Source organism: Lynx rufus, unplaced genomic scaffold (assembly GCF_022079265.1).
Source record: "Lynx rufus isolate CCGP_SWC_20201006 ecotype Redwood Valley unplaced genomic scaffold, mLynRuf1.p SCAF_1, whole genome shotgun sequence".
Taxonomy (NCBI): Eukaryota; Metazoa; Chordata; class Mammalia; order Carnivora; family Felidae; genus Lynx; species Lynx rufus.
In genome coordinates this window covers 176,635,973-176,657,740 of record NW_025814823.1, presented here as the reverse complement: position 1 = coordinate 176,657,740, position 21,768 = coordinate 176,635,973, and the positions used below count along the sequence as shown (strand labels likewise).

At 41.4% G+C, this 21,768-nt stretch overlaps 1 protein-coding gene across 1 annotated transcript in view; it reads left to right on the top strand.

Annotated features, from left to right (window-relative positions):
- The first annotated feature begins 1,698 nt into the window (after positions 1–1,698).
- The window catches only part of ATP6V0E1 (ATPase H+ transporting V0 subunit e1), a 33,884-nt gene continuing 13,814 nt past the window's right edge, over positions 1,699–21,768 (top strand). Inside the window, exons 1-2 of the mRNA XM_047091075.1 lie at positions 1,699–1,877; positions 8,337–8,384. Of these exons, the coding sequence (XP_046947031.1) occupies positions 1,774–1,877; positions 8,337–8,384 (152 nt within the window). The 5' untranslated portion in view covers positions 1,699–1,773. The remainder of the gene's footprint in view (positions 1,878–8,336; positions 8,385–21,768) is intronic.

The window sequence follows — 21,768 nt, the reverse complement described above, 5'->3', positions numbered from 1 at the left end:
ATTGGAAACAGGCTCCAGGCTCTGAGCCATCAGCCCAGAGCCTGACGCGGGGCTCGAACTCCCGGACCGCGAGATCGTGACCTGGCTGAAGTCGGACGCTTAACCGACTGCGCCACCCAGGCGCCCCTCGATACCACTTTTTATCTAAAGTGGGTGATAAAATGTGTTTGACAGATTGACTGATAGAGGGAGCTATTGGCCAATGCTAGCCCACAACTGTAATACCAAGATTAAGGAATTTTCTCATTTCACAGAGCATGAAACAGATTTAGACAAAACTGGTGTCTGAAGAGCCACATTCCTGTGCTTCCCAACATCTGCTTTTTAAAGAAGTTGCCAAGAGGGTGAGGCAAAGACTAGACTTAATGTTGGGGCGCCTGGGTGGCTCAGTCAGTTGAGCGTCCAACTTCGGCTCAGGTCATGATCTCACGGCTCCTGAGTTGGAGCCCGGTGTCAGGCTCTGTGCTGACAGCTCGCGGAACCTGGAGCCTGCTCTGGATTCTGTGTCTCCCTCTCTCTCTGCCCCTGACCCACTCAAGTTCTGTCTGTGTCTCTCTCAAAAAGAAATAAACATTTAAAAAATAATAATAATAATAAAAGATTAGACTTAGTGGGATCAACTTAAAAGAAAATATTTGCCTTTATTTAAGAAACAGGAAAAAATCCACAATAGCTAAAAAGTGGAAGCAACTCACATGTCCATCTTCAAATGAATGGAGAAACAAAATGTGGCAAATACACACAGTAGAATGTTACCCTTAAAAAAGAAGGAAATTCCAACACATGCTACAGCATGGCTTAAGCTTGAGGACACTGCTAAGTGAATCAAGACCGTCACAAAAAGAAAAATACTGTATGACTCCACTTATATCAGGTATCTAGAGTAGTCAAATTTACAGAAACAAGGTAGAATGGTGGTTGCCAATGACTGGGGGAAGGGAGAATGGGGAGTTGTTAAATGGGTATGAAAAAGTTCTGGAGGTTGGGTACACAGCAATGTGAATATACTTAATGCTACTGGGCTTTACCCTCCATGGTTAGGAGGGTGAATTTTATGTATATTTTACCACGATTAAAAATAAATTAAGAAAAAAATCGGAAGAAAGGAGTAAACTTTTTTCTCTAATTTAGTTATGGCTGACGTCACCCTTAACTACTCAGTTCAGTTATACAAAGTGTTTATTAAGCACATTCTACATATAAGTACTCCTGAGGAGCAACCATCAGTTAGTTAAACAGTGCCTGTCCTCAAGAAGGAGTTTGCCCTCTACTAGAGTGTTGGTTAAGATATACGGCCACAAAAGAAACACTAATAGAATGAAACAGATCTCAGAGAAGGCAGTGCTTGGACTGGAACTTAAGGACAACAGAGTTTCTAACTAGCATGTTTTCCGGGAGCAGTATATACACAACGATGACCTAGTTTCCCGTATTACTGGTCAGAGCAAAAGCTTGGAATCGTGTTTGAAGAGTTGGTACAGATGTTAAAGATTATTGGTCCAACTTCCTATTTAATCCAAGAATCTGTTCTGCTAAGTGAAGAAAGAAATCAGGACGTAATTCGAGGTAAGAAAACGTGGCTAGTGCAGGGAAACGGTGGTCCATGATAAAAAATGCACTGGATTTAGGGAGGGGCGGAGTCCGGCGCGCGGGTCACGTGGGGGCGCGGGAGGCGGGTCTGTGTGCGCGCTGGTCACGCGGCCGGGTGTTGACACTTCCGGGTGGGACCAAAGTGAGGCGGCTGGGCAGGGGCTGGCAGGTTCCGCGACAACCATGGCGTATAACGGCCTCACGGTGCCTCTCATCGTGATGAGCGTGTTCTGGGGCTTCGTCGGCTTCTTGGTACCCTGGTTCATCCCTAAAGGTCCCAACCGGGGGTAAGTGCGCCAGGCCCGCCTTGGGAGGGACGCGCGGCGAGGACCGGCCAGGCAGGGCGGGGGAGGGGGCGACCTGCACCGGTCAGAGACCTTGGGGCGGCCCTGGACTCCAGAATCAGGCCCCTATCTCCTGCAGCCCCCCGACGTCTTTTCGCAGCAGCTTCCGTGTTCGCCGGGCCGAGGGTGAGGAGGGTGACTTCCGACGGACCCTCCTTGGCAAGGGGTTTTAGGGAAATTTGTTCCCATCACGGGCCTGTCCGGGGAGGGCGCATCGGAAATAGGTTTATATCGACTCAAGGAGAAGTTGGGGTTTGTCTCTAGACGACTCTTCGCCCCTTTAGCCCTGCCCTCCACTCAAATGAGGCCTCGTTTGCCTAAACTTTAAAGGAAAGGATCAAATAAGACAGAAATGCCCTTTGTGCCTCACATGTTGTCGCAGTTGCACAGGACAAGCTTGTGCAGCAACGTTGAGCCCAGGCCTTGCATCTAGTGGGCGCCAGGTAGTTGGGGCCTGATCTAAAGCGAGATTAATTACCGAAGAGCAGGAGGTATTGTTTAGAAACCCCTGCGTCATACCTTTTGGAGAACGCTCCTGCGCTTGTATTTTGAATGTACCAAGTTCTTAGAATGATGGACTAAGACTTTTCTCCTAGACTTCTTTGTTAATTAGAGCTTTGTAATCTATTTTGTAAGCATGAGATAGAGCCTTATCTTCGTAGGAGTTTTGGAACACCCTCTTTCTGGTTCCTCTTTTGCCTCTTAGTCATTTTTTCTCAGCACAAAATCACGTGGAATGAAACTTAGGCTGAAGACAGAGCTTGTCAGAAACGACCATCTCTTGCTTTATTCTTTGAAACAAATCGGTGGCTTTACAGTGCTTTGCATGCATAGGAGGCATTCAGTAACTATCCATTGAATGGATAAGTCTATTGACTTTATTAAAGGAAAGAAAATGCCATTACTTCCTTAATATTTTGTGACCCACACCCCATTTGCTGTCTGGGTACTTAGATTTGGTACTTATATCTACCTTGAAAGTCAGTCAGTTTGTTTAAAGAGTTAAAATGGTAGATGAATTTCTATCATTTGGTGGTATTGGGTTTCCCCTTCCCCCTTCGCCCCCCATAACATCATTTATAGAGGGTCATCTCTCTAGCCTATAATAAATGATGCAGCGTGTCAGTTCTTGGGTTATTAAAACAATTTGTATTAACCAAATTTAATTTCTTAGACTTTTTTTCTTCTACTAGAGTTAAGGAACAACAAAGTACTTCTTTGTTGTGTTTCTTTCTTCAATTATTTCATTACCCTACTGTCTGCCTCTCCAGCCTAAATACTCAAAAAAGCGTTTACTAATGTGCTGGTAACAATGACCACTCCTTTCTCAAAGACCCCCATTTGGGACTCCCCATGCCCAGCCTTGGGACTTCATGCCGCTGCTCTTATCCAGGGTAATGGAATGCTTCTTGTAGTACATTGGACTACTCAGTTTCCAGCCCTAGTGTCATGATTCAGGTTTGACCTGCTAGTGATATGTTATCTGGGCCTGATTCACAGCCTCTACCCCAATCCTTGTGTTTGCTGCTCTTGGCAGGATTGAGCAGTTCTTAGAACACAAAGTATCTCTTAGGAGTTACTGTATTACACTTTGAGAAACACTGCTCCTAGCTGGATGATCCCTGTGACCTTGGACAATTTAGTTAACTTTTCAATGTTCCCATTTCCTTATTCTAAGGTGAAAATATTAGTACTGAATTAGTAGTAGTTCCCCTTTGTCTCCTGAAAGGTTGCAAATGGGGTTTTTGTTTTTTGTTTTTTGTTTTTGTTTTTTTTTTTTAGTACTGTGAAGTTTGATTGCTTCAAGGACTAGGTGAATTTTTAATCAGGAGAGCATTTCAGATTTCAAGGATTTAAAAATATCTTTGTTAAGGAGACAAGTAAAGGTGGCTGTGTGACAAGGGAAGAAGAGAGACTTTGATAAATCCTTTCCCCCTGTAAGTCCCAAGCACATCAGAATGCAGAAAAATCTCTGTAAAACCTAAATCAAACCCCTTGTTCTCATTCTTTTCTACACTGAAAAAGGGCCAGGTGAAACCAAGTTTGTGTTTGGAATCAGCTTTCCTGACCATTCATGTTTTTTATGATTTCACTCTCTTCGGGAATCCACAGATGCTCTAAAAGCTTCGGTTTTTCACAGTGGCTCCTTTAGCAGTAGGTGTGTGTGTGGGGTGGGGGGGTTGGAGCTAGATCATAGGGACTTCAGTCAGCTCCAATTTTTTCAAACATACAGAACATTTTCAAACATAAAAGAATAGAGAGACTGCTGGATACCACCACTTAGATATAATTGGTAACATTCAAATTTGCTTTATATCTGTGAATATGTGTATGTGTGTGTATATACACACATATATAATTTTGCTGAACTGTTTGAAAGTAAATTGCAGTCATCATGATGCTTTACCCCTAAACACTTCAGCATGCAACAACTAAGTGGCATATTTGGAGACGATATTTTATGTATGCATGTATGTATGTAATCTCTACCCCCAGCATGGGGCTCGAATTCATGACCTCGAGATCAAGAGTTCCACGTTCTTCTGACTGAGCCAGCCAGGCACCCCTGAAGGCGGGGGAGCGGGGGGGGGGGGGGGGGGGGGGGGCTTTTGCTATGAAACTATTAAGCAGGTAACACAGAAGAGACTCAGCTGTTTTCAGCTCTCTGAAATGGTCTTTGGGGAAGACAGAAGATACAGGGATTCCAGGTTGAGGCAGAGGGATGGAAGAAAATGAGCAAAAGCTTGGCATGGAGAATAGTAAACCTGACGTGTTTTGGGGGACAGTGAGGCCCCCTGCGTTTGGGAATGAAAGGTTGCTGTTTGAAAGTGGAGAGTGGTGAGGATGAGTGGAGGGAACTGATGACAGGTGAGGAGCCAGACTTGATGGTGTAGATCTTCACACATTTTTAAGTTTTTGTGTTTATTTTGAGAGAGAGCGTACTTGAGTGCGAGCAGGGGAGGGACACACAGAGAGGGAGAGAGAATCCCAGGCTGGTTCCTCGCTGTCAGCAAGGAGACTGATGTGGGGGCTTGATCTCACGAACGGCGAGATCATGACCTGAGCTGAAACCAAGAGTCGGATGTTTAACTGACTGAGCCCCCCGCCCCACCCAGGCACCCCTTCAAGCATTTTTATTCTGCAGTTGGCAAAGTTTTGTAGCACAAACTCTCATGCATACTTATTTATGTATTAGAAGCATAATGTATCAGTTACTTTGAAGAATGTGCCTTCAAAATATATCCAGAGTCTGACCAGTCCTCCCTACCTGTGCTACCAGCCTGGTCCATGGGATTATTGCAGTTCCCTCCCCGACTGGTTTCTCAGCTTTTTCCCTCTGCCTCTTCCCCCCCAGGTTGTTTCCACTCTGGAGAGATTCTGTCAGAATCGGAATCAGATTTTGTCAGTCCTGTTCTCAGATCCCTCCAAATAGCTTTCCTTTTCCTTTAGAAGCTACCAAAACACTGCTCTTTATCCTCCTGAGTGTCAGAAATTGCAGAACTACAGTTGATCTATTTTGAAGGTGTTTCCAATTCTTGTCTATATTCTCCCCTCCCCTGACTTCACTTCCTACTAGCCTCTTGTGGCTCTGCTCAGCCCCTCGGGCCTCTGTCCTGTTTTAACTCCTGGTACCCTAGAGCCTCTGCATTCGCTATTGCCCCTGTCTGGAACATTCCCTCACCTCCTTCAGGACTGACTTGCCGGGTCCTACCCTCTTGAAAATTGCAGCCATAGTGGGTGCCTGGGTGGCTCAGTCATCAAGCATCCTATTTCGGCTCAGGTCATGATCTCATGGCTCATGAGTCCGAGCCCCTCTGTGCTGACAGCTCAGAGCTTGGAACCTGCTTTGGATTCTGTGTCTCCCTTGCTCTCTGCCCCTCCCCCACTCACTCTCGCTCTCTCCCTTCTTCAGAAATAAATAAACAAACATTTAAAAAAATTAGAAAATTGCAACCACAACCTCCAACCCCTGTATACCCTTATTCTCCTTTCTTGCTTTAGTTTTCTCCATTAGCACTTACTGACCATCTGGCATACTAATGGTACATAAATAAATAGTTCTTGATGTGTCTGACTTCGGCTCAGGTCATGATCTCGCAGTTCGTGGGTTCGAGCCCCGCTCTGTGCTGACAACTTGGAGCCTGGAGCCTGCTTCAGATTCTGTCTCTCTCTCTCTCTCTTCCCCTCCCCTGCTCATGCTATCTCTCTCAAAAATAAACATGAAAAAAAATAGTTCTTGTTTATTGTTTACCTTGTTTGTTGTCTTTCTCCCCCACTATTATGTAAACTTTACCAGAATGGGGGTTGTCATCCATTTTGTTTACTCCTCTTTCCCCAGAGCCTGGTACATACTGGATTCTCATTGAAAATCTGCTGAATGAATGAATGGATGTGCCAATATTAACCACAGAAAGTACACATGCACACACACAACTTCTAAAGGATGAGTTAAAAATACGATAAATGGGAGTTCTGATATTTGCTTCTTGCATCCTAGAAGATAGTCTTGCTTATTCTGTGGGGTGTGGAGACCCCCTTTTTGGAAATTACTCCTGTGGATGATGGAGAGTATTGAAAGATGGTCAGCTGTAGAGTGATGTGATGAAAAGAATATTTTAGGGGCACCTGGGTAGCTCAGTCATTTGAGCTTCTGACTTCGGCTCGGGTCAGGATCTCACAGTCCATGAGTTCGAGCCCCACGTCGGGCTCTGAGCTGACAGCTCAGAGCCTGGAGCCTGTTTCAGATTCTGTGTCTCCCTCTCTCTCTGCCCCTCCCCCGCTCATGCTCTGTCTCTCTCTGTCTCTCAAAAATGAATAAACGTCAAAAGAATTAAAAAAAAAAGTATTTTAGAAAGATGACTCTGAAGTGATTGTGATAGGATGAAAGGGAAGGAAGAAAGTTTTGAATCTTATAGCATTTGGTGACGGAGGGTGAAGGGGAGGTGTGAGCAGAAAGATGACAGATTTGTGGAGTGGGTGGGATGGGTGGAAATGACAGAGCTTCTTCTGGGGAGTAGGGAATTGGGAAGAGGATATCATGAGTTCAGTTGTTTAAATGTTGAGATTCAGCTGATCAGAGATCCAGATTTAACTATTTTCAGACGGGACTGGAGATGGGGAGAGGTCAACATTAGAAAGTTTGTTTACTTATTTACTTATTTATTTAAAAAAATTTTTTTTGAAGAATCCTCTCTTTTTCTTTGTGAACCCATGCAGTTCTGATATTTTTTAAAGTTTACTTATTTTTAGTAATCTCTGCCCCCAACGTGGGGCTTGAACTCACAACCCTGAGATTAAGAGTCCCATGTTCTTTCGACTGAGCCAGCCAGGTGCCCCCTAGAAAGTCATATAATTTTTTTTAATGTTTGTTTGTTTGTTTTTTAACGTTTATTTATTTTTGAGACAGAGAGAGACAGAGTGTGAGCAGGGGAGGGTCAGAGAGAGAGGGAGACAAAGAATCCGAAACAGGCTCCAGGCTCTGAGCGGTCAGCACAGAGCCTGACGCGGGGCTCGAACCCACGGACCGCGAGATCATGACCTGAGCCGAAGTCGGAGGCTTAACCGACTGAGCCACCCAGGCGCCCCCTTTTTAATGTTTGTTTATTTTGAGGAAGGGAGAGAAAGACAAGAGTGTGAGTGGGGGAGGGGCAGAGAGAGAGGGAGACCCAGAATCTGAATCAGGCTCCAGACTCCAAGCTGTCAGCACACACCTTGATGTGGGGCTCAAACTCACGAAGTGGGAGATCATGACCTGAGCTGAAGCTGGACGTTTAACTGACTGAGCCACCCAGGCACCCCTAGAAAGTCATATTTTTAAAAGTATAGTGTCGGGGTGGCTGGATGGCTCATATGGTTAAATGTCTGACTCTTGATTTCTGCCCAGGGCATGATCTCATGGTTGGTGAGATCAAGGCCCACATTGGGCTCTGCGCTGACAGCACAGAGCCTGCTTGGGATTCTCTGTCTCTGTCTTCCTCTGACTCTCTCTTCCCTACTCACCAAGTTCTCTCTCTCTGTCACAATAAATAGTAAATGAATATGTTTTTAAAAAAAACCTGTAAAGTAAAATACAAGTATAGGGTCATTTCATTGAAAACTACCAAAAATGAAGTTTCTTGGATGTCAAAACTAATTGTCACTGCAGCCTTTTGTGTTCAGTTTAGATGGGTTTGGGATTAGCCATCTAAACTCTGGCCTGGATACATATCCCTTTAAATAAAAATGTTAATTACTTAAACCTCTACCTAGTACAGTCTATTGATGTTTGAACAGATTTAGATCACTTTTCTTGGTGCACAGTCCTTGCCAGTTTGATAACTTGGGATGGAGGCTTAAACCATCCTGCAGTGTCTGCTTAGTTTGCTGGTTATCTAATGATGTTTTGTTTTGTTTTGTTTTTAGAGTTATCATCACCATGCTGGTAACCTGTTCAGTTTGCTGCTATCTCTTGTAAGTACGTTTCTCTTGTGAGTAGCTTTTTTCCCAAGATAACAGGAAGTTATTCTTGGTATGTATAATGTGTGTGATTGAAAAATAAATTCGTGGGGGCACCTGGGTGGCTCAGTCAGTTAAGCGTCCGACTTAGGCTCAGGTCATGATCTCACAGTTCGCGGGTTCCAGCCCCTCGTTGTCTCTGTCCTGACAGCAGGCTCAGAGTCTGGAGCCTGCTTCGGATTCTGTATCTTCCTCCTTCTCTGCCCCTCCCCTGCTCACACTCTGTCTCTCTCTCTCTCCTTCAAAAATAAATAAACACTAAAAAAAAAAAAGAGACAAAGAAATTTGTGGAAAATGATTGTTGTGAAACTTTTACAGTTTTGTGTCATTGGAGCTGTTCCCTTATGTAACATCTAGAAATAGTATCCTAAGATGGAAAAGAACACACTTTGCTGCTGCTCAGTACATTTACATAAAAACTGTACAGATGCTTTGTTCTTCTGGCAATACAAGTGTAACTTATTTGGCACAAACTGAAATCTTATAATTAGCCAGAAATTGCCTTTGTACTACTTTATGCTTTACTGTTGTGAGGAGTTTAGGCGTACTCGTTTTGTTTAAATATCTCACTCTGAAGCCAGTAGCCATTCTTTATTATGACTTATTTGATGAACAGGAGTTGAGCTAGAATTGCAATCAAGATAATTAAAAAAAAATTTTTTTTTCAACGTTTATTTATTTTTGGGACAGAGAGAGACAGAGCATGAACGGGGGAGGGGCAGAGAGAGAGGGAGACACAGAATCGGAAACAGGCTCCAGGCTCTGAGCCATCAGCCCAGAGCCCGACGCAGGGCTCGAACTCACGGACCGCGAGATCGTGACCTGGCTGAAGTCGGACGCTTAACCGACTGCGCCACCCAGGCGCCCCTAAGATAATTTTTTTAACATACTGTATCAAAGTATGGTAATAACACCTAGTCGAAGAGGTAACATAGTTTATATAAATTGTTGTTTGAAAGCTATTTTAAGATATGTAAGTTAATTCCTCAACATATATTTTTGGAATACCAACGAGGATTCTTTTTTTTTTTTTTTTTTTAATGTTTATTTTTTGAGAGACATAGAGCACAAGTTGGGGAGGGGCAGAGAGAGGAGACACAGAATCCGAAGCAGGCTGCAGGCTCCGAGCTGTCAGCACAGAGCCCGATGTGGGGCTCGAACTCCCAAACCATGAGATCGTGACCTGAGCCAACATTGGACGCTTAACCGACTGAGCCACCCAGGCGCCCCGCTAACGAGGATTCTTAATCCTCATGAGTGTTGGCAATGGCAGACCTGTAATTGAACTATTGTAAAGAGGTTTCCAATGCTTGTCTACATTCTCCCCTTCCCTGAAGTACGGAATGAGTCAAGCCCCAGAAAAAAACTGAGTATTAATCAGTTTGTGGAAAGAATGACCATTTCAAATGTATTCAAAGGCCGTATGGTTTCTTTTTTTTTTTCATTGAGAGCTATCTTACATACCATAAAATTCATCCTCTTACTGACTTCTTTTTAGAGTTTAGAACCAAAGGTTATCTTTTCTTAAAGAGATCTCTGTAGCTTCCCGAGACTTCTTTATATGGGAAGTGTCAGTGTTGGTGGAACTGTTTAGTGCCCACAAGAGGGAGGAAACAGCAGTTCTGATCATGTGATGAAAAGCCATGGTTCTTTGTGACTCTGAATCTGTGCATTTATTTCCTAGGGCTTTTGCACTAAGGTTTTTCAAAGAGGTTTGTGGGGATGACCCAGTTCTAGTTGTTGGCATAGATCAAAATTTGCTCCTGACAACAAGTCATTACCATGAATTTTAGCTATGGGGCCATTCAGTCACTTGTTGGAGTGCAACTTGAAGCGTTTAAAGCTCATTTGCTAAATGATGATGGTATTGTTTGACTGCCTCAACCTTAGGGCGTAGTCGATGAGGCTTTCAACAGTTGGCATGTTTAGTCTGTATTTTTCTAGTTAAAATGGTAAATGGCTTCGGGGTGCCTGGGTAGCTCAGTTGGTTGAACATTAGACTCTTGATTTTGGTTCAGGTCATGATCTCAGTTGGTTGAACATTCGACTCTTGATTTTGGCTCAGGTCATGATCTCACCATCATGAGCTTGAGCCCCACATCAGGCTCTGTACTGAGTGTGGGACCTGCTTAAGATCCTCTCTCCCTCTGCCTCTCTCCCCTGCTCGTGCTCTCTCTCTCTAAAATAAAATTAAAAAAAAAAAAATCAAAAAAAAAATAAAAAGGTAAAAGGCTTTTTTAGGTGCTATAGCTCAGTTTCCAGAATGAAAGAATGGAGAATTCTTATACCAGCTGTTTTTAGCTTTAAAGAGTGAAGAAGTACATACGTCATCAGAATTTCTCATTTTTGTAAGGGTGATTGAGTTTCAGTCTATACCACTGAATCTCCTAACGCAATCTCAACAAGGGAGCTGTTTTTCAGTCCAGGAGCCAAGGAGTGGTCAAAAGGCCTTTGTTTTTTCTTCCTTTGAAGATCTCTGCTACTTGAGCCACAAGTTTGGTAGTAGGGTTTTAAAAATGAGAAAATTACTGCACAGAAGAAAGACTGGGGATTAAGAAGATGGGGCAGAAATGTTTTATAACTTTCTGGTCCTCCGTCGTGTGTGAAACTTGCTTAATTTTCATATAATGTTTTCTTTTTTTTAATGCTTATTTTTAAGAGAGCGAGCATGAGTGGGGGAGGGGCAGAGAGAGGTGAGGGGCAGGGGATCTGAAGTGGGCTCTATGCTGATAGAGAGCCCAGTGCCAGGCTTGAACTCTGAGCCCAAGGTGAGCGCTTAACTGACTGGGCCACCCAGGTACCTCTCATAATATTTTGTTTAAAACAAACAAGAAGCCTTTCCAATCATTTCCATGCCTCTTCTTTTCATTTTCAAGTGTAAAATGAATAACTGGACTTGGTTGGAAATTATACATCTTTGGAGTCTTAGTGACTCAGATGAGAAGTATCTGTGAGCCTTTACCTCTTGCTGTCCAGATTTTTTCCTTTGTCCCAAACATATGGGTGACTTCTCTGTTGACAGTGGATTAGTTCTGTCATCAGTGTATTAAACATAGCACACAGTGTTCTAACATTAAATGTTAGAAATGTCCAGAAAGGAGGCCATTGTATGGGGAAATGAGCTGTCTAGCGTAGACTTTATGAAATTGGTTTTTTTCTTTTGTTTCTTTGAAACCCGATCATCATATATCCTACTTAGCAAAATAGCTGCCTGGAACATGGGTGAATAACTTGAATTCAAATCCCAAATACTTTATTCCACAAAGGGACAGGATTCTGTAATAAATTTGAAATTTAAAGACAACTTCACTGTATATGTTTTTGAAACTACCTCTTGAAATAAGAGACACCCAAACTGGATTTCCTAAGCAAAGTCACATTTTTGAAATACGTTCATGGACTTCTACATTGCCTTCGGTTTATGGCACTTTTTTTCTCTTTCCAGTTTGTTTATGGTTTAAGGTTAGATTCGTGGGGCGTGACTTGTTTGAGCTCTGAAAAATCAGGATCTCTGCCAGTACAACCAGTTTGTGTTAACAGTTGACCAGAGGAATGTCTGAATGTTATACATCTGGTTCCCTCTTTGAGGCACAAGGTCACTTTTGTTCCTTAAGCATACAATCCTGTTAGTTACTGTTCCATACTTTCTCTTGGTCTTAGGTTAGTTTTTAATGTTGAATTATGCATGTAGCTTCCCTGGAATCACAAAACTTAACATCTTCAGGGTAAATTAGAAATTCAGTACTGTATTATGAAGATACAATTGCTTCTTGGAAAAATGCTATATCTTTAGCACTTGACTAATTGTACATCTCACCCGCAGAGTGATACACAAAAAGAAATAGTGACCAAAAGGCAGGAGTCCTTGTTTTTTTTTAGGATGAATAGTATGTGGCCTGTTTATGTGGTAGTATGGTTATGTGAGTTTTATTTTATTTTTATTATTTTCAATATTTGTTTGTTTTTGAGAGAGAGAGAAACAGAGCGTGAGGAGGGGAGGGGCAGAGAGAGAGGGAGACAGAATCCGAAGCAGGCTGCAGGCTCTGAGCTGTTGGCACACACTGCCTGATGCGGGGCTCGAACTCACAAGCCGTGAGATCATGACCTGAGCTGAAGTAGGATGCTTAACTGACTGAGCCACCCAGGCGCCCCCTCAGCATGTTTATTTAGAGCCTACTGTGTGCCAAGCACTGGATGTATAGCAGTGAAGAAACAAGACAGACATATCCCCCTGCCCTCTTTAATGAGGGGAGACAGTAAACAAATAAAGAGCCAGAGAGACCCCAGTCGCTTACCAAAGTAGTTCCTTCATCTGCTTATTCCCACAAGCCCCTATTCTGTGACTTCAGACGAGTCCCCCTCACTCACTCCCCCAGCCGCCTAATACTGCCCATTGCACAAGGACCTACACAGCCTACAGGAGCTTTGCCCAGCCTGTCCAGGGATGTGCACATCCACAGCTGAGCATAGCCTTGCTTTGGTCCTGGCTCTAGAGCCAGTTTGAGTACAAGATGTGATCACCTCCCAAAGTGTTCCACTTTGGTTTCCAACCAAGTAGCCACAAGCTGGTCAGTTTCTGGGATGTGCTATATATGTGTGTGTGTATATATGTATATATATGTGTGTGTGTATATATATATATATGTACATATATATATATATAGTCTTGAACTTTATGTACGTATATACTTTATATACATGTATATACTTTATATATATACTGTATGTATATATACTTTATATATACTGTATATACACTGTATGTATATATACTGTATATGTACTGTATGTATATATACTGTATATATACTTTATATATGCTTTATATATACTGTATATGTACTTTTTATATATTATGTATATACTTTATATGTATATACCTTATATATAATATATATATATATATATATAACGTATATATACATGGTCTTGAACTTTTAAAATGTACTGTATGCTCTTTACAAAAATTAAGGGCATAGAACAATGCATCTTCATTTGTCTACCCACCTGTCACTCACCTTCAAAAATTATCCACTCACAGCCAATCTTGTTTCATCCCCACACACTTCCCCTCTCCACCCCAGATTATTTTGAAGCAAATTCCAGACATATATATATTTCAGTATATATGTCTAAAGGATAATCATTCTTTTTTCATGTAATAACTACAATACTATTATTATCACACAGAAAAAGTTAATTCCTTTATATCATCACATATATTTAAATTTCCCTAGTTGTCTCATTAGTTATTTTACATTTTGTTTGAATGAAGATGCTTGTAAAGACCACACATTGTAACTGGTAGATGTGCCTGTCAAGTCTGTGTCAGTTTCTTCTCCATTTCTCTTTCTTTTTTCTTGCACGTTTTAATAGGAAAAAACTGGGTTGTTTGTCCCATAGTTCTCCAGAGAATGGTCCTTGTTAATTGCATACCTGTAGTATTGTTTAACATATTCTTCTTTCTTCTGTATTTCCTATAAGTTGGTGGTCGTATCTAGGGGCTAGATCACATTCAGGTTCAATTTTTGATAAGTCTATTTCGTAAATGGTGTTGATGCTTTCATCAGGGGGTACATAACGTCTCAGTTTTCTTTGTGTTGTTGGAATCATTGGCAATATTCTGTTTCTGTAATCTATTTATTCATTAGCTAGAATACATCCATAAATATTTACTTACTCAACTGTTTCATTATCCAGATAGCTAAAAACTGCTCATAAAGGAAAGCTAGGTTATATGTCTGGTTTTCTCTTTACTTACCCATTTGCAAAATAATGAATTGTGTTCCCTAGCATCTTCTGAGGATGAACAATAAGTTTTGTTTTGTGTTGGTATCATTATGATCTGATACATTTAAACATATTTGATGTATTTCAACCCAGTATAATTAATCTTTGTTGATGTTCAAATTGTCCCATTTTTGGCCAGAGGAAGCACGTGTTTTATTTGGCCTTCTGTTAGCTGGCTGTTAGTCTCTGTCTTCACCTCTAGCTTTTGAAGCTCCTTCAGGAGCTTTTTTTATAGGTGGACTGTCTGTCTCTGTCATCTCCAAAGATGAGATCAGATGAAACAGGTCCTAGGAGGGTGTGTGATTTGGGAAGGTTGTATTTGACTTTATAGATACATAGAGTTTTTTAAAAATTGCAAGTTTTTTTTTATTTTTGAAAGAAAGAGAGAGAAAATATGAGCAGGAGAGGGGCAGACAGAGAGGGAGACACAGAATCTGAAGCAGGCTCCAGGCTCCGAGCTGTCAGCACAGAGCCTGACTTAGGGCGCGAACTCCCAAATCCCGAGATCATGACCTGAGCTGAAGTGGAATGCTTAACTGACTGAGCCATCCAGGCGCAGATTTTTTAATTTTTAAAAAATTTTTTTTAATGTTTTATTTATTTTTGACAGACACAGAGAGACAGAGCATGAGTGGGGGAGGGGCAGAGAGCGAAGGAGACACCGAATCTGAAGCAGGCTTCAGGCTCTGAGCTGTTAGAACAGAGCCTGACATGGGGCTCGAATCCACAAACTGTGAGATCGTGACCTGAGCCAAAGTTGGACGCTTAACTGATTGAGCCACCCAGGTGCCCTGGGCTTTTTATTTTGTATTTATTTATTTTTATTGCCAGTTTGTTTTCATAGTACAGGTACTCCGTTGTTGCTGCATCATTGGTTGGAAAGATTTTCCTTTCTCCTTTAAACTGCTTTGGCATCTTTGTTCAAAATGATTTGACCATATATGTGTGAGCCTACTTCCAGATGATCTGTTGGTTGATCTCTTTGTCTAGCCTTATCACAATACCACATTCTCTTGAATATTTATTTTTACATTAAAATCAAAAAGTTGAAGTCCTTAATGTTTTTTCTTTAAGATTATTTGGCTATTCTAAAATAGCCATATAGATTTTAGAATAGTCTAGTCAGTTTCTACCAAAAAAAGCCTGTTGATTTTAGTTGGTGTTGTGTTTAATCTATAGATCAATTTGGAGAGAACTGACATTTTAATAGTACCAAGTCTTCTAATCTTTAACATGGTGTATTTTTCCATGTACTTAGGTTTTCTTTTATTTATTTCCTTACTTCTCCTGAATTTGGGTTTAATTTGCTCTTTTTTTAACTTCTTTTTTTTTTTTTTTTTTTTAATTTACATCAAGTTAGTTAGCATATAGTGCAACAGTGATTTCAGGGGTATTTCCAGTGGTTCATCCCAACAAGTGTCTTCCTTAATGCCCCTTCCTCATTTAGTCCATCCCTCCACCTGCAACCCTCAGTTCTCTGTATTTAAGAGTCTCTTATGTTTTGTCCCCCTCCCTGTTTTTATATTATTTTTGCTTCTCTTCCTTTATGTTCATCTGTTTGGTATCTTAAATTCCACATATGAGTGAAGTCATATGATATTTGTCTTTCTCTGACTGACTGATTTCGCTCAGCATAATGCTGCCTAGTTCCATCCATGTTGTTGTAAATGGCAAGGTTTCATTTTTTTTTTGGTTGCCCAGTAATACTGCATTGTATGTATCTACCACATCTTCTTTATCCATCCATCTGGGGATGGACATTTGGGCCCTTCCCATACTTTGGCTGTTGTTGATAGTGCTAAGTGGACACTTAAATGATTTTAAACCTTTGTTCTTTTTAAAATGTGTGCAGTTAATTCAGTAGAATTCCCTCTAAGCATTACTTTAGCCACAGCCTACAAATTTTGGTGACACTGTATTTTTCATTAATTTTTAAATATTTGGCACTTTCTTTCTTTTTTTTTTTAATATGAAATTTATTGTCAAATTGGTTTCCATACAACACCCAGTGCTCATCCCAACTATTTGGCACTTTTCTAGATATCTTATCAGAAGATATACTCTGGGGGGTGCCTGGGTGTCTCAATGGGTTGAGTGCCTGACTTCAGCTCAGGTCATGATCTCTCTGTTCATGGGTTTGAGCCCCACATCTGGCTCTGTGCTGACAGCTCAGAGCCTGGAGCCTGCTTCAGACTCTGTCTGCCTCTCTCTTTGCCCCTCCCCCACTCATTCATTTTCTCTCTCTCTCTCTCTCTCTCAAAAATAAATAAACATTAAAAAAAAGAAGATATGCTTTGTAAGATTCCAAATCTTTTGCAATTGGGTTTGTTTTATGACCCAGCAGAAGAGTTTATCATTATAATCATATCATGTGCACTTCAAAAGTGTATATTTTGAAGTTAAGTGTGGTGTGTTTTATAAACATCAGGTCAAGGTAGTTCAAATCTTCTATAGCTTTATTGGGTTTTTTTGTCACTATTATTAATTCCTGAAAGAGGGTGTTAAAGTCATCAGCTATGGTAGATTTTTCTATTTCTCTTTTTAATTCTTTATACTTTTGTCTTACATGTTTTGAAGCTCAGTTATTAGGAGCATACACATTTATGATGATGTCTTCTCAGTAAATTGACATTTTATCATTATAAGGTATCCCTTTTTATCCTTGGTGATACTCCTTGACTTGATTTTTACTTTATCTGATACTGATAATCGTACCACCTTTCTTGTGCATTATATCTGTCTTTATATTCAGAAAGTGCCTTTTTGCAGGCAGATATAGCTCAGTCTTATTTTTTATCCATTCTGACTGCCTTTGCCTTTTAGAGTTCCTTATTTTTGTACATTTGAGTTTCTTTTTTAAAAAAGTTTATTTTGAGAGAGGAAGCATGAGTGGGGGAGGGGCAGAGAGAGAGAATCCCAAGCAGGCTCTTCACTGTCAGTGCAGAACCTGATGCGGGGCTCAAACTCATGAACTGCAAGAGCATGACCCAAGGCAAAGTCAGACACTCAGTTGACTGACTGAGCCACCCAGGCGCCCCTGTAGATTTGAGTTTCTATCTGATATCCCTTTAGTCTGAAGAATTTCCTGTAGTATTTGTTGTAGGACAGGTATGCTGATACATGTTTACTAATCTTTCATTTACCTGGAAATATCTTTATTTCATGTTCATTTTTTGAAGGATAGTTTTTCTAGATATAGAATTCTGAATTGACAGGATTTTTCTTTTCTTTTAGCTGACTTTAAAGATGCTTTTCTTGGGGCGCCTGGGTGGCGCAGTCAGTTAAGCGTCCGACTTCAGCCAGGTCACGATCTCGTGGTCCGTGAGTTCGAGCCCCGCGTCAGGCTCTGGGCTGATGGCTCAGAGCCTGGAGCCTGTTTCCCATTCTGTGTCTCCCTCTCTCTCTGCCCCTCCCCCGTTCATGCTCTGTTTCTCTCTGTCCCAAAAATAAATAAACGTTGAAAAAAATAAAGATGCTTTTCTATTGTCTTCTGACCTCCATTATTTCTGCTGAGAAGTCAGCTATAATTTGAATAATTATTCCTCTTTATACGTTCTTTTTCCTTTGGATGTTATCAAGATTTTCTCTTTATCTTTGGTTTTCAGCAGGTTGAATATGATGTGTGTAGGTGTAGTTTTCTTTGAATTTATTCTGATTGAAGTTTGCTAAGCTATATGAATCTGTAAGTTAAGTTAATGTTTTCCATCAAATTGAGAAATTTTCTGCCTGTATTTCTTCTATTTTTTTCTACTGTGTTCTTTTTCTTCTGACACTCCAGTTGTACCTATGTTTGTTTGATTTTTTTTTTTATTTTCTGACATTCCCAATCTGTTCATTCTTTATAGCCAAATTTGCTTTTAAGTCCTTAAACACATTTATGATAACTGCTGTAAAGTCATTGTCTTTTAACTACAACATCTGTATCATTTTGGAATCAGCTTCTGTTGATCCCTTTGTTCTTGACTGCTGATTAGATTTCTTATGTTTTTGCATGACTGTTTTTTACTAAATATGGGATATTGTAGATGACAGAGACTCTGGATTCTACTTTGTTTCTCTGAGAGAGGTTAAATTTTGTTGTAAAAAACAGTGAAATTATTAATTGATCACTTTAAACTTGTGAATGGTTGGTTTTATACTTTGTTGGGGCAGATCTATGTCAGTTTTGCCTTTAGATTAGAATGAATTCTCCATTAAAGTGTGGCCCTTTTGGTTCTGGAATTTCAGTGGAAAATCTGAGTGTTCTAACTTCAGATTCCGAACCCTCTCTCTCCTGTGGTAGGCAGCAGCTGAAATTTCCCCAACATCCTTTCAGACTTCCAGGTGTTTTCCACAGCCCTTTTCCCAGAACATACACGGTTCAGGGATCTGCTAAGGGGTTAAGGGAAATTTATACACAGACTTCGGGGCTCCCCTTTTTGGCACCTCCTTTTTGAGATTTCCTTCTTTAATTTCCAGCTGCCCTGGCAGCTCTGAACTTCATCTTTCGATACCCCAAGCCAGTAAGACTGCAGCCTTTTTCTTGAGCTTCAGTTATTTATCTTGCTCCACACATGGACTAGACAATGTTCTCAGGAGAAATGCTGTATAAAGGTACTAGTGTGGCCTCCTTTCAAGGATTGAATCTCCTCCAGGTTCTGCCTGTGTTTGGACATTCTCTAGTATCATCAAATGGTTATTTTTCATATTTTATTCAGGGTTTATAATCACTTTCTGTAGGATGAGTGTGATACAAGTTACTCTGCTGTACCAGACCAGAATTGCACCAACTGACTTTTTTATTTTCAGGTATTCTATTTTTCATTTCTGTAGGTGTTTGTTTTGCTGCTTTTACAAGTTTTGCTTTTCCTTCCTCCCTTCCTCATTTCTCCCTGCACATATTCAGACTTCTTTCTTGAAACATAGTAGACAGTTTATTTATAGTCCACATCTGATCATTCCCATATATGATGTCCTTGCGGATCTGTGTCAACTCTCTGCTGTAACTTTGGTCCCTCTCACTCATGTGCCATATGCATTTAATTATATTTGACTGCCATCTATTCATTTCCCGTATGATGTCTTTGAGGCACTTGCTATGAGAGTGGGCTTCTGCAGAAAGGATTTATATCACTTCTGCCAAGTGCCAAAGGCCATCACCACTGTGGGATCAAATTAAGTAAAATTCTTGTTATGTGGGGTTTTTTTTTTTAAACAATATAATACGAATTTGAGTTACACACCTTCATTAAGGCTCATTTGCAGTGGCAGTTTTTCTCCTTCCTTCTTGATGGTTATATTTGAGACAGTTGATTTTCCTAGCATTCTTCTTCAGGGGTTCTGTCTGATATATCCTTACCTTGAGATAGAGCCCTTGAGCATGTATTAGATTCTCTACCTTAAGTGGGCTTGGGCTTTGTCTACTGTTTCCCATGCCCTGGGAGGTGTGAAAATAAAAGCTCAAGTTCATCTGGTTTAGTCTGTTGCCCTCAAGGTGTGGAAAGCAACCTGTAATCACTTCATTTTCCCCTCTGGTACTTGCCTTCGCTTAGTTTTTTTGGCCTGAGAACTGCTTACATGTCTATCATGGATATGTTAGAAATAGTTGGATATAGGGGCACCTGGGTGGCCCAGTATGTTAAGCGTCTGACTTCAGTTTGGGTAATGATCTCACGGTTCGTGGGTTCAAGCCCTGCGTTGGGCTTGGTGCTGCCAGTGCAGAGCCTGGAGCCTTCTTTGGATTCTGTGTCTCATGGTCTCTCTGCTCCTCCTCCGCTTGTGCTCTTGTCTCTTTCTGTCTCTCAAAAATAAATAAATGTTAAAACACACACACACACACACACACACACAAATAGTTGGATATCTTGACTGTTTATAGTGGGAGGAAAATCTAGGCACCCGGCCCACCTTATTATCATCTGCTATATGAAAAAAGCATATTTTTCTTAACTCTGACTATATAATCTTTTCCTTTATAATTTGGGAGATAAAGAGATTATTACAGACTTTGAACTGGAAGTCCGGGTATAGAAAGTATGGAGAAAAGAAATGATACTTCAAGTGTAGAGTTGGCAAAAATAGGGCATATTCCCATGGTAGTGAAAGGACCCTAGTAGAGATACCATTGGGATAAGGTTAATGGAAATAAGTTTGTGCCTTCTCATCTGGAGCTTGGGGCCCTTTTGCAAGCTCCTATGGCTGTGGCAGAATTCAGTTCCTTTGAATTGGTTGTCAGATTGAGGTCCCTTTTCCTTGCTGACTATTAGTTGGTGACTGCTCTTGGCCCCTAGAGGCCACATTCTTTGTCAAGTAGCCCTTTGCGTCTTCAAAGCCAGCACGAGAGGATCTCCTTTGTGTCAAATCCTTCTCACCCTGTAATGATCTGGGTCCAGTGAGGAGATAGAAGCCACACAGTAGGTTAAACAGGGGAAGTTTAACATAATTACTGTTAATTACAACAACAGAGTAAGTATAAGATATAAATAAGGAAACTCTGTATGGTACCTTAGGGCTGAGGGAGAGTACCCAAGGAAGGACAGACTTGGAAGGGAATCAGACCTCATTGGAGAAAGTATGGCTCAGCCCACCTGACAGCAGAGAAGTTCATTGGTTTGGCCAGGCTGGAGTTGGTGAGCAAGCAGTAGGCCACCCACCCTCTGGAGTATAGGCTGGAGAGTGGGCAGTTCATGGCCTGGGTGGGATTCCCTGCATCCGTGTGAGCAGGAGACCTTCAAAGCATGTAGGCCATGCAAGGGCTCTGGTTTCCTTGTCAGGGGAACAGCAGACAGGTTATTTCCAGGCTGATGCTATCAGATCAAAGAGCGACTGTGTTCCAGGCCTGAATCAGTACAGGTTCCACGGAATATTCTCATACCCACTCCAACTTCCAGCCCACACCTGCAATGTCCCTCTAGCCCCCTCTCCTGAGAAAGCTTAACGTCTTGTTCACTGTAAAGGAGAGAGAGGAATTCAGTTGCTTATTATAGAGCACATATTAAAGGGTGTGTTCAGAGATGATCGGCAATAAATTCATAAGTGATGCACACCCTTCAAATGTCTTTCATCAGGGAGAGTCCCATCCGTTTTAAAACTCGCCTGATTAGGTCAGGTCCACTCAGGATAATTTCTCTTAAAGCCAGCAGTACCATTTAACACAGTCTAATCTTAGGAGCGGCTGTCCCATCATACCTACCATCCTGGGTTTAGACAAGCGTGTACACTAGGGGACGGGAATCTTGGGGGAATATCTTAGAATTCTGCCTACCACAGAGGGCTGGGGGCAGAGAGGAGGTGGAGGCGACAATGACTCACTGTTACATGAGAAACTCCTTCATAAAGCAACTGGCTTTTATTCATTCTGTAGCTGTCTCACAGAGAAAACGAAGGAATAACGAGTATTTATTGAACGTCTAGGTGTCAGCTACTACACAGAGCACTTTCATACATTAACATCTTGATGCAGAGATTATTATCTTCATTTTACAAAAGCGAAAACAGGCTCAGTGTAAGGTCATTGCCTGGAGTCACTCCGCTAATATTTGGTGTAGCTGGAATTGAAAGCCAGTCTTGC